The 11,127-nt window shown below is 44.6% G+C and overlaps 1 protein-coding gene across 1 annotated transcript in view; it reads left to right on the plus strand.

Annotated features, from left to right (window-relative positions):
• Positions 1 to 11,127, plus strand: part of LOC104403027 (sucrase-isomaltase, intestinal-like) — a gene marked incomplete at both ends in the record, with an annotated part of 30,070 nt that overhangs the window by 9,983 nt on the left and 8,960 nt on the right. The window contains 4 exons of the mRNA XM_010011060.1: positions 956 to 1,013; positions 1,127 to 1,239; positions 9,518 to 9,643; positions 10,679 to 10,810. Coding sequence (XP_010009362.1) covers positions 956 to 1,013; positions 1,127 to 1,239; positions 9,518 to 9,643; positions 10,679 to 10,810 — 429 coding nt within the window. The remainder of the gene's footprint in view (positions 1 to 955; positions 1,014 to 1,126; positions 1,240 to 9,517; positions 9,644 to 10,678; positions 10,811 to 11,127) is intronic.

Genomic DNA, 11,127 nt, shown 5'->3' on the forward strand with positions numbered 1-11,127 from the left:
CTGCTGAACTCCAATGCACAAGGTAAAAAGATATATGGATCCCCTATATAGACTGCATATAGAAAGATGGTAAATTAGTAAATATAAGAAACTGTTTCACTGATTGGGTTTTCAATGTGGTATAAATAAGAGTGACTGTTCCATAACTGAGGTCCCAGGAACTGCTAAAAAGTTTTCAAAGGGATTTCATTAGAAGGACTGCTTAATAAGGTGAGGTATTTTCAGGAAAAATTTATTATTAAGTTTTGGGTTTGGGTTTTTTTGTTGTCCTTTTTAAAAAACAGATGCACAGACAGGGAAAGGAGAAGGTGGAAGAAATTTCCTCTGGGATTGGCATAATCAATTTAGTTTAGCCCTATATTCTGCTGTGGAGAATAGTTTTGTGCGTTGCCATGGTCACCTTACTGTATTAATCCAGTGCTGTAATTTCAGAAGAGGGGAATCTTCACTCAGTTTATAAAATCAGTTTTTCCTGGAAGCTGATGGCATCCAATAAGAAGATTAAAATAGCATAAAGGAACCCTAAACACAAGTTTGTGGTTCCTTTTTGTGTATAAATGAAACTGAGACAAATGGATCTGTGCAATCTACACTGTGTGGGTTTCTGTGATTTATTGTTGCAAAATGCCAATCTGAAAGAGGAGATTACAGAAACACTGGACAACTGCTAACCTATATACAGGTCCTGTTTGCTCATCCAATCATATCCACAAGGTGTCAGGTAGTGACTTGAGTGTGTAGCCACCTCTGCCTCAGGATACACTTATGCACAGAAGAGGCCCAGCATGTGTATATATATATATACACACATATATATATATAGGTTAGGATACAGTGAAATATTTCAGTTGGAAAGGACCAACAATGATCATCTAGTCCTGACCACTTCAGGGCTGAACAAAAGTTTACGCATGTTATTAATGGTATTGTCCAAATGTCTCTTAAATAATGCCAGGCTTGGGGCATCGACCACATCTCTAGGAAGCCTGTTCCAATGTTTGGCTACCCTCTTGGTAACAAATTGTTTCCTAATGTCAAGTCTGAACTTTCCCTGGCGCCACTTTGAACCATTCCCACGTATAGTGCAGAACTGGTTTGTACTGAGAACCTGTTTTTCTCTTTTCAGATGTTTCTCTGAGTCCAAACCCATCTTTAACTTTCCGCACTATTGGAGGGATCCTTGACTTCTATGTCTTCCTTGGACCAACTCCTGAAAACGTAATTCAACAATACACAGAGGTTAGTAGAAAAGTGTCTGTGGCACACGGGCAGTACCTTGTAATGAACACTGCTGTAGTAACAGCAGGTAGCACAGTCAAACCTTTGTCCTGACTTGTTCAAACAAAGCCATAGCTTCAGGTCCATGGGCAATGTGGCGTGTGCTCAAGCATCTGCAGTCAGTCTGTCCAAGTGTAGCAGACTGGCTGGGTGTTCAGTGCATGTCTCCAGCCTTTCCTGCAGCATTTCACTGTTGAGAGGAGTGCATTTAGGGATTCAATGACTAGAAAGAAATTTGTCCAAGCTTAATTTTCTCTGGGCCATGGTAGTTTTACAGTCTTCACTACATGGCTATAATGGTGTTCTGACACTGTGCATGGAGAAAACGAAGTAGGTAGAGCACAGATGGGAATGTTTGGGAACTTTACATCTGCCAGACTTCAGAAGTGTTGAATGAACTTCAAAGGCTTCATGCCTTTGTTTGCTACTGGAATTGCCTGTTGGTTTTGGAGTTGTCACCCTGTTTTTTACTAATGAAAACTCATGTAATTGCATTGGAGAGCATAGATGTGAAAAAACATATTTACTGCTGGTCTCACAGAGCATAACTACTTTGCCCAGTGTTTTCCAAGGAACTGAGAGTACACCTACAAATAGCTGTTTTATTATTATCCAATGAGGGGTGCCCAGAAAAAAGTAGCAGGTAACATGTTCCTCCTGGTCACCAAATGCCAGGTGCCCATTAGCTGGGCCCCTGCATAGAAAATTGCCACTTCAAAATCAAGCTCTGTGCATAAAGAAACTAGTGCCAAGCCTAAAGAGTGTGGAGCAAAGTTGAGAAGGGGCATGTCTCTGTAAGAAGGGGGATGCATGTGTGCAGATCCTGAGGTTTAAACTGCAACAGGAGGTGCCAAGCAGCCTGCGGTAGGGCATCCCATAGCCAGGCAGCTGGAACTCACAGCGAGTTGTGCATGTGTTCTGCCTTGCCCTCAGCTGCTCCACCAAGGGGCTTGAGCTCTGATTTTCAGCAAACATCTGTCTTTCTTCACTTTTCAAAGCCTCCATATCATATGCATGCCTTCCTTTAAAGTGCCTGAAATGGAAACAGAAATATTGTGGTTTGGACCAAGGGAAAAAGAAGGTTTAGCTCAGAAGGAAAGTATTGTGGGTCCTCCCCACCTGCCACCTCTGACCCTGGTGCCTCGGACCAACTAGCAAATTGGGTTTTGAACTTACACATCAGCAGTCAACCAAACCAAACCAAACCCAAACAACCCCCCTCCCCAAAACCCCCAACCAATAAAGAAAGAACAAGTCAAGCGACTCTCCTTCTAGCCACAGCTTTCACTCCTGCAATGAAAGCTCCTATTTCAGGGGAGTTGCTGTGGCAGCATGATGGAAATTAGAGCCATCCCTGCTTCTTTTCAAAGCCTTTTGCTGGTGTTCGAAGGCAGCATTTCGGTGGCTTAGCAGGTGGCCGGCAGCTGAAAATAAAATGAAAGAGTTCTCACTCCCCAGCTGATGGGTACTGGCAGCTCACTTTCCACCCCTGCCTCTCTGGAAATGGAGCTGGAGTGAAGAAAACAAGGTAAAGGGGAGCCAGTGGGCGTCTCCTAACTAGACATGGCACATGCCGGGACAAAAAATCCCCTACTCTGTATTCTCCAAGCTTGCACTCAGCTCTCTAGGGAATCTTAAAGAATGCATGGTAGCAATTTCATAGTGAAATAATAACTTCTTCAGTAAACATCCTGAAATTCCGGGATCGCAAATGTTACAATTACCATATTATTAGTCTCTGGGTAATGATTTGGCTTTTATGTACAAGATCTGTGGGAAGGTGAAGGAGACAGAAAAGACTTTATTTTTCAATTGTATTTTCTGTCACACTGAGAGGACATTCCTGCATGGTCATTGTCAGGCTCCAGGGAAGCAGAGGGGGTGGAAATAAGCAGTGTGACTGATGTCGGCAAGGCACTGCTCAGCAGCATCCCTTGGCTTTCTTGGCTGTTTGCATGAGTCTCCTCTGGAAAGTGTGTTCTGGGAGCTCACAGCTGCAGGGTACCCTGGTGAGACCAGGCTGCTCTTCTGCACCGAGCTCCTTGGGGAATTGGCACCCACCTCCTGCCTGTGCAAACATCTGCCCAAAATCACTGCAGGGGATGTTTTGCACCCATTGCCTCCTCCCCAGGAGGGTTCTAGTGGTATGGCAGGGTGGCCAGGAGCCAGCCAGTGCATGGCTGTTGAGCGCAAGGGAGCTATGCCCAGAGCAAAGTGCTCCCCAGCTTACACAAATATTTCATGCTGTTGCCTTCAGCATGCCACTTCAAGACCTGAGCAACTCCCCTGGCCCCTGCTGTGCTAGTTTCTGTGAATGATTTAGGAGCTTAGCTCTGCTCAGTGCTTTTATGCAGCTCCCTCCAAACCAATGAGTTAGGACAGTCTTGCGATGAAGCTCTTTATTGGGTCTCTGGATTATGCAAGCTTTCCCCATGCACCTCTCCAGGTTGCTGCCAGCACCCTGGGGTGGCCCATGGGCTCTTGCCCAGAGCCACTGCTGCGTGGCCAGGTGGGGACAGATGGACTGTGCTAAGAGTGGGGCTCCCCGTGTGGTGATCAGGGGTGATGGTGGCTGCCCTGCCAGGGCCACCAGCCTCTCTGTGCATCTTGGGGCAAGCACGGGTGGTGGTGAAACCCATGGTGACCCTGGGTGTCCTCCTGGCCCAGGCTGATCTGGTTTAAATGGGCGCCAGGAGCAATGCAGGGAGTGGGAAGGGAGCAGAGGGATGAATGCCGGTGCCTCTGTCCCCTGTGCTGTGTCTTGTGTGGAGCTGAGGTGGGCTGTCGGATGCATCTTGCCAGTGACACCACAGCACTGCAGCAGTGATGGTGGGCATCATGCAAAAGGAAGGAGAAATCTCCATCCTGATTCTTCTGCTCCCTGCTGTCCCTAAACTTGGCCATGAGGAGCACTGCGCTGGGCACATCAGAGATGGTCCTGCCACAGCTTTATGTATTACGTATTGTAGTTATAGTTGTTTATTGTAGTTGCCCAAGGAGGTTGTGAGTTGCCCAAGGAAGTTGTGAATGCTCTACCGCTAGCAGTGGTCAAGGCCAGGTTGGATGGAGCCTTGGGTGGCATGGTTTAGTGTAGGGTGTCCCTGCCTATGGCAGGTGGTTGGACTAGGTGATCTTAAGGTCCTTTCCAACCCAAACCGTTCTATGAGTCTATGTATGTTTGACAATAATCACACTTTTCTCCTACTACAGAGGAGGTCCAGTGTGCAGAACAGTTATATAACACAAATCTCACTTCTTATGGGAAACGCCTTTGTTTGCAGGAGGATGGGAAAAAACAGAATAAACTAAAGAGCTCAGCCACTGAGCTGAGCCGAGCCTAGCTGAGGCTCTACAGCCCAACCTAGTACCAGTCCACCATTGCAAAGTGCACTGGTGGCCTTTCAGGGGAGAGTAACAATGCATAGCAGTAGAATATAAGCTCCATAACAAGACAGTCATCAAAGTCATAGCTCAACAAATGAGCATTTAACATCTTTTGGGTGGAGAGAATCTGTTAATAACAAATTTGTTATTTTATCAGAAATTACCCAATGACAAGCTTCAAGAAAGCACACTGCATGTCTCCTATTCTGTTTTAAGAGCAAATTGCTGGTTTACTTCCTCCTCACAGAAACACAGGATAGTTCTGGGCAGAAGGGACCTCATGAGGTCTTTAGTCCAGCCTCCTATTTGAAAGGTAACATGGGGAACCTGCTTGAACTTACAGTTTATCAATGATGATTCAGTGAGAGTTTCACAGTTGAATTCATGGGTCTCCCAAAAAAAGAATAAGCAGCTGATAAGTGTTTGTGCAGCAAAGAAGAAGGTTTGAAGACTTCGGCACTGAAAGTCCTTAAAATTTTTAGGCTTCTGTAGTTGTGAACATCATCTTAATGGTTCAGCAGCTTGCAGGGCCTTTCTTCTTGCTCTTCTAAAACAAAGTTCCACTTAATGGTTGGACTTGATGATATTAAAGGTCTTTTCCAACCTAGTCGATTCTATGACTCTATAATTCTGCGCACAGACTTTTGAGTGGAGCTTACCCCCTGCCTGACTACGTGCCCACAGTGCTCACTTGCCTGCCTCAGCTGCAGTAGATGAGCTGGATACAGATACCTGGGCCATATGAGCACCTATGCAATTTAGCTATTGTGTGACTATCCAAACACACTGTTTCTGTGTCTAAATCCAGAGCGTTAGCCCACTTGGATTTTTATAGTTTCCTCCTACAGCTCTTCCTTAAAGAAAGGAAGTTTAAACAAATATCAAGCTTCAGAAGTAATTTTATATGACTAATTAGGCTGCAAGTTTAGCAATCTTAAATATGCTTGTGTTCCTGGAGAGCTCATCTCCTTTGTAAGCACAGGAAAGAATATCTCTCTTTATGGCTTCTATGATCTATAGGACATAACTCTTCACCCATCTCTCTTGCATCAAAGTCTTTGGTCATAGTGTTAATAGAACAGGATCCTGTATGGCATTTGTAACTTAGTGTATATCCTTGATGCTCACAGTAATAATGTTAACAAATGTCCAGTTACTCAACACAGTGGAAGTGAATACAGGTCACCTGCTCCCTGGGCATGGATTTTAGTGAGATATGCATGTTTTCACTGAACTTTTCTCTCACTGCACAATACTTCCAGGGTATCCCCCACATTCATCAGCTCTCAGGTATATCTAAAGTAAAAATAAATTACATATTGCCAAGTTATGCAAATCTGGGAAAAACAACAGAGAACTTGTTAGCAACACCAGGAGTTATTTAAGACCCAAATGCAGGAGGAATTGTAGAACAGAAAACAGGATCTATTTCTTTTTCTGCTTCTGCACTACCATACCTTCCCCTTTTTTTTTTCCTCAGTTTGGATACTCCATATGTTTGCTGTTTCTGCATTTCTGATGTTTTCTTCTCTCAGTTCCCCTGCCATACCTCATTTACCTTTTCTGATTCTATGGAAGTCAGTTTTGCCAAGCAGACTTTCTCTGCCTACTGCATTTTATGATCATTTGTATGCAGAATGCAATCTATATGAATTAAATAGATCCTAAATATATATCAATTCCAACATGCATTTTCAGGTTTGCGAAATTACATTCCTGCCTCTGCTGATCCATCTGCTCATAGGTACCATATGTCAGTTACTTTATCAGGAAGCTTCAGGGGGATCCATTAAAAAGAGTCCACAGCATAATTAGAAAAAAGAACATTTGTTTTCCCAGCTGCCCTGTTTTCATCTTTCCTCTTCAAATGTTCTGCTGATTTCAATTAAGCTCACCATAGATGTGCCATCCTGGTGAACCCGGAGAACTAATTCCTTTAAAAATATCTTACTTGCAAGGTGGATTTTCTTCACTTGGTTCAGCTGTAATCCCAAGTGCCTCAAGGGATGCTGTCACAAAAACTGCCTTGCAGAGCTGTGGGGCAGCTCTGGTGTCCACAGTCAAGACAGTGCTGCCATGTAAGGGTGAGCAAAGCCCAGCGCTGGGGACATGCCGCTTGGGAAGCACAGCGGTGGCCACAGCTCCACCTCCAGCCCTGCTGTAGTCTGCCTGGGTGTTTGATAGGACACGGGGACAGAAGCAAATCCCCTTCCAGCTCTTGAAGCACATTGTACTGGTGATGTCCTGGCTGGTGTCCTCCCCAGCCAACAGCGACCCAGGGTATCGCAGGACCTGGAGCAGGGCTGCCAGGCTGGTCACCCCCATGGTGATTCCTGTTTCCCGGTTTGCTGGGGAGAGGGAGTGGATGCTACATAGACACATTACCAGGGCACTGGGATCCGAGTTCAGCTGCAGGATTAATATTTATCAGTTGGTTTTCCTTCTTCCTCTTGTCCAAGGGGAAAAGCCTATGCACAAACCATTTTATTTCATTAGGGAGTTATTTTGTTTTGGTCTGTCTTTTTAACCTTGTTTGTGGAGGTCACTCTGTGTTTACAGTAGAGAAAGCACAGGAAATGTGCATCTGCTTCAGGAGCACAAAGCAGTGGTGTTCACAGAGCTCTTCTTGCAGCCTTGGCTGGTCTAAAACAAGCTCTGCTGCCTCCTCACATGAATTTATCCTGACTGTGGCTAGTGTGGTTGTGACAGAGAAGCAGGCTACTTGACCTGAGGCTTGCTGTGCTCCGCTGGACACCTGGGTGCTGCCTCACGGGGTGTCCAAGAGATGATTCTGAGCCATCCTGCCCCACTCAGCAATCCACAGGAAAACCCCAGCAGAGCTTGAAAGATGATCTCGGATCAGGTGTGTCCACACAAGCTGGAAACAACTAGTGACTAGATGAGACTGCACCACGGTGGCAATAGCATGTCCTTGCCCTCCAGTCTCCCCCTACATGGTAGGGGCCACCTTCATCTCTCCGGGGCCTTTCCCACAAGCATGCAGTGACATGCAGCAAAGGCTGAGTGCAGCTGCCTCTGGAGCATGCTCCTCATAGCTGCTCTTGCTTCCTCTGAAAAGCTTAGCCCCAACTAAGTTGGAGCTGAAGCAGGTATTGAGGAGAGTGGAGGGAGTTAAGTCTGGTGGAATGGGATGAGTAGCAGGCAAACAGTGCAGCTGTGCTGCTCAGCCAGAGTGTCTCTCACAGGGTGACTCAAACCATTAGCCTCACCACTTGTTCTGGCCTCCTGCTGCTTTTCCTTAGGTGAGATAGCAGCATCCCAACAAGCAAAAGCACACTGGTAGCCAAATTTGTAATGCTTAATGCTTAAAGTTTGCCTGTCTGACTGCAACCCTTTCTTGTTTGGAAGCAATTTACCCCATGTGCTTCCCCAGCTCGGGTGCATTAAAACATCCTCTGCTTTTCCCCACTTCTCTGCTGTATCTGTTTCTCTGCCCAGTGCAGTTTGCACAGCTCACCAGCTCTAGCATCTCTGACATATTTTAAAGCAATTTCAACCTCAGCATTGCTTTCCCAGGGCAGGCTTGTACTGGAGAAAATCCCATAGGAAGATGTGCCTCTATGCGTTGTGATCTCTAGAGAGCTTAGCAATGCAATAGATACAGAGTGCCAGGAGTGCCTTGGTTTATTTAATTAAAGCAGGTGGGGTTTAGCTGCCAATATGCAAATTTTTTTCTTTTTCACTTCTTAGTGTAATTACCTAACTATAAAGATCCACAAGGAAATAAGGGAGGAACAGTTATTTAGCCAAAGGGAGTCAATAGATACAACTGATTAATAAGTCACGGGTACTTACTAGCTACTTCATTTTCATGTATTGCCTGAAAGGATGTTAGAAATACTGAACAAAGGTTGATTTTATGGAATCTAACTCTTAGAACTGGAGTGAGGATTTCAAGAGATGTCTCCCAGAAAACAGCAGTGTGTGCTAATGAGGCAATGCCAGATTTCAGCTTCTTTCTAGAACAGACACATTGTGGTTGCTTGCTGCTTGCCCCAGGTTGCCAGAGTAGCTCTCACTGGGGGAAGCAGAGCAGGATGCTTCACTCCCCTGTGCTCTCAATTGAGTTTCCTTGCGCAATTTACATCTGGATTATGTGGAGCCACTAGAAACCAAATATTTATAAAATCATGTGTAGCTCATTACTTCCTCTTTCACTTGAGAATTTTGAGACCAAACAGTAACTCTGACCTTGCAGAGGTTTGTCAATGCCTGGCAGAACAGTCCTATGGGTGAGCAATGGGGCCAGTCAGTCAAAAGTAACTGCATTTCATCAGGGTGGTGTGTAAATATAATTAAAAGTTCAGAGAGCTCAAATAAACATCAGACTCTTGATGAGTTAGTTCAGCTGGATGTGGCAAGAGAAATTAACAAAGCTGCTGTTGCTGCATCGTGTCAGAGATTTGCCTGCTGTTGACCAAAGGGTTTGTGGGCTTGGCATGGGTCAGGCTGTGCAAGGCTCCTCGCTGGGTTTCTGCCAGCCTGTGCCACATAGAAGGCATGTGTGGAGGCTGAGACCTCAGAGGGACCCTCATTTAATAGTACCCTGGGCTTTAGACACTGTCTTCCACTCGGGTATTCTTAGAAGTGATGCTCAGTGTGGGTGTCACTCTGAACCTCTGCTAAGGACAAGGGTCCACCAGGACAAGCACTTTTTTGAAGCAAGCATACTGTATAGTGAGCTGTTCTGAGAAAGCAAAGGGTGTTTCATGGATGTGTGATACCTACGCCCTGATCTTCGTGGCTTAAATGAGCTGAAAGCCTCTCCTGGTGTTTCAGAATGATTTCTCTTTGTCTCACCCTTTGCACTTCTGCATTCCTATCCCTGCTGTAGGCCATTGGACGCCCACACATGCCTGCCTACTGGTCTCTGGGATTTCACCTCTCCCGATGGGGTTATGGCAGCATTGATGTTTTAAAGGAAACTGTTGATCGCATGCACTACTATGATATCCCCTACGTAAGTATGAACTTTTCACTGTGTATGCTAATTCTACAATCCAAAGTGAGAGGAATAAAATTATGATAGAAGTGATTTATCCTACAAAGAGAATTGTAGAATAAAAGACTGTTCATAATCTTAGGTAGTGGTTTTGCATGTAATATCTTTACAATGCTTAAAAGAACATTTAAAGCAGGCTTTGAACACGAGGTTTAAGTGCCACTCTTGCTTGCATAGCTGGTGATTCTGGTGTGGATTTACTGTTATGCTGTATGAGATGCTAGCATTTTAAAAATAAATTATGGTACTTCTGATGCATATCACTAGGACTCCTGCATTTCCATTTTGTCCATTGATACCATGTAAGTTTTTAGGAGCTGAATCTGGCCTGACAGTTATTTACAATTTTTATAGCCAATCTCTTAGGTTTCATTTCGTATGTTGATTACCTTTAGAAATGCAGTTGCATACATTCTAATTTTCTGTATCAAATACTTCAGTCATAGAATAAGAGAATCGTAGAATAGTTTGGGTTGGAAGGGTCTTTTAAAGGTCATCTAATCCAATCACCCTGCAATGAACGGGGACATCTTCAACCAGATCATGTTGCTCAGAGCCCTGTCTAACCCAACCTTTAATGTTTCCAGGGATGGGGCATCTACCACCTCTCCGGGCAACCTGTTTTGGGGTTTCACCACCCACACCATGAAATATTTCTTCCTTATATCTAGTCTGAATCTATCCTCTTTTAGTTTAAAGCCATTACCCCTTGTCCTGTCACAATAGGCCCTACTAGAGAGTCTGTCCCCATTCTTCTTATAAGCCCTATTCAAGTATTAGAAGGGTGCAATAAGTTCTCCCCAGAGCCGCTTTCTCTTCAGGCTGATCAAGCCCAACTCTCTCAGCCTTCCCTCATAGAAAAGGTGCTCCAGCCCTCTGAACATTTCTGGGGCCCTTCTCTCTACTTGCTCCAACAGGTCTGTGTATTTCCTGCACTGAGAACTCCAGAGCTGGATGAAGTACTAATGTAATGTTTACTTTAAAAATGTTTAGGATGTCCAACATTTTGATATTGACTACATGGAGCGTCGCCTGGACTTTACCTATGATAAAGTGAACTATGCGGGTCTGCCACAGTACCTCCAACAGCTGAAGAAGGAAGGAATGCACAATGTCGTGATTCTGGTAAATTAATGATGTTGCTAATTATTTCTCTGTTTATAAGAGCTATTTTCAGCATAGTGTTCATAGCAGTATCTAGGTGCTAATGCACACATGCTGTTATACCAGATTTTCTATTTTTATCATTTGTTGAGAAGAGCTGAAGAACAATTTCTTATAGATCTCATATTTAAATTGTTGCATTTATCAGATATCTGTACCAGCACCAGCCCTATATCATGATATTAATTCTCTTTCACTTTGTCTCACTCAGTTATGAGAAATTTTGCCTCTGTTAAGGGTTGAGTTGAGGTAGGATTTGTTTCATACCATTCTTTCCC

Source organism: Nestor notabilis, unplaced genomic scaffold (assembly GCF_000696875.1).
Source record: "Nestor notabilis isolate BGI_N333 unplaced genomic scaffold, ASM69687v1 scaffold13, whole genome shotgun sequence".
In the NCBI taxonomy this organism is placed as follows: Eukaryota; Metazoa; Chordata; class Aves; order Psittaciformes; family Psittacidae; genus Nestor; species Nestor notabilis.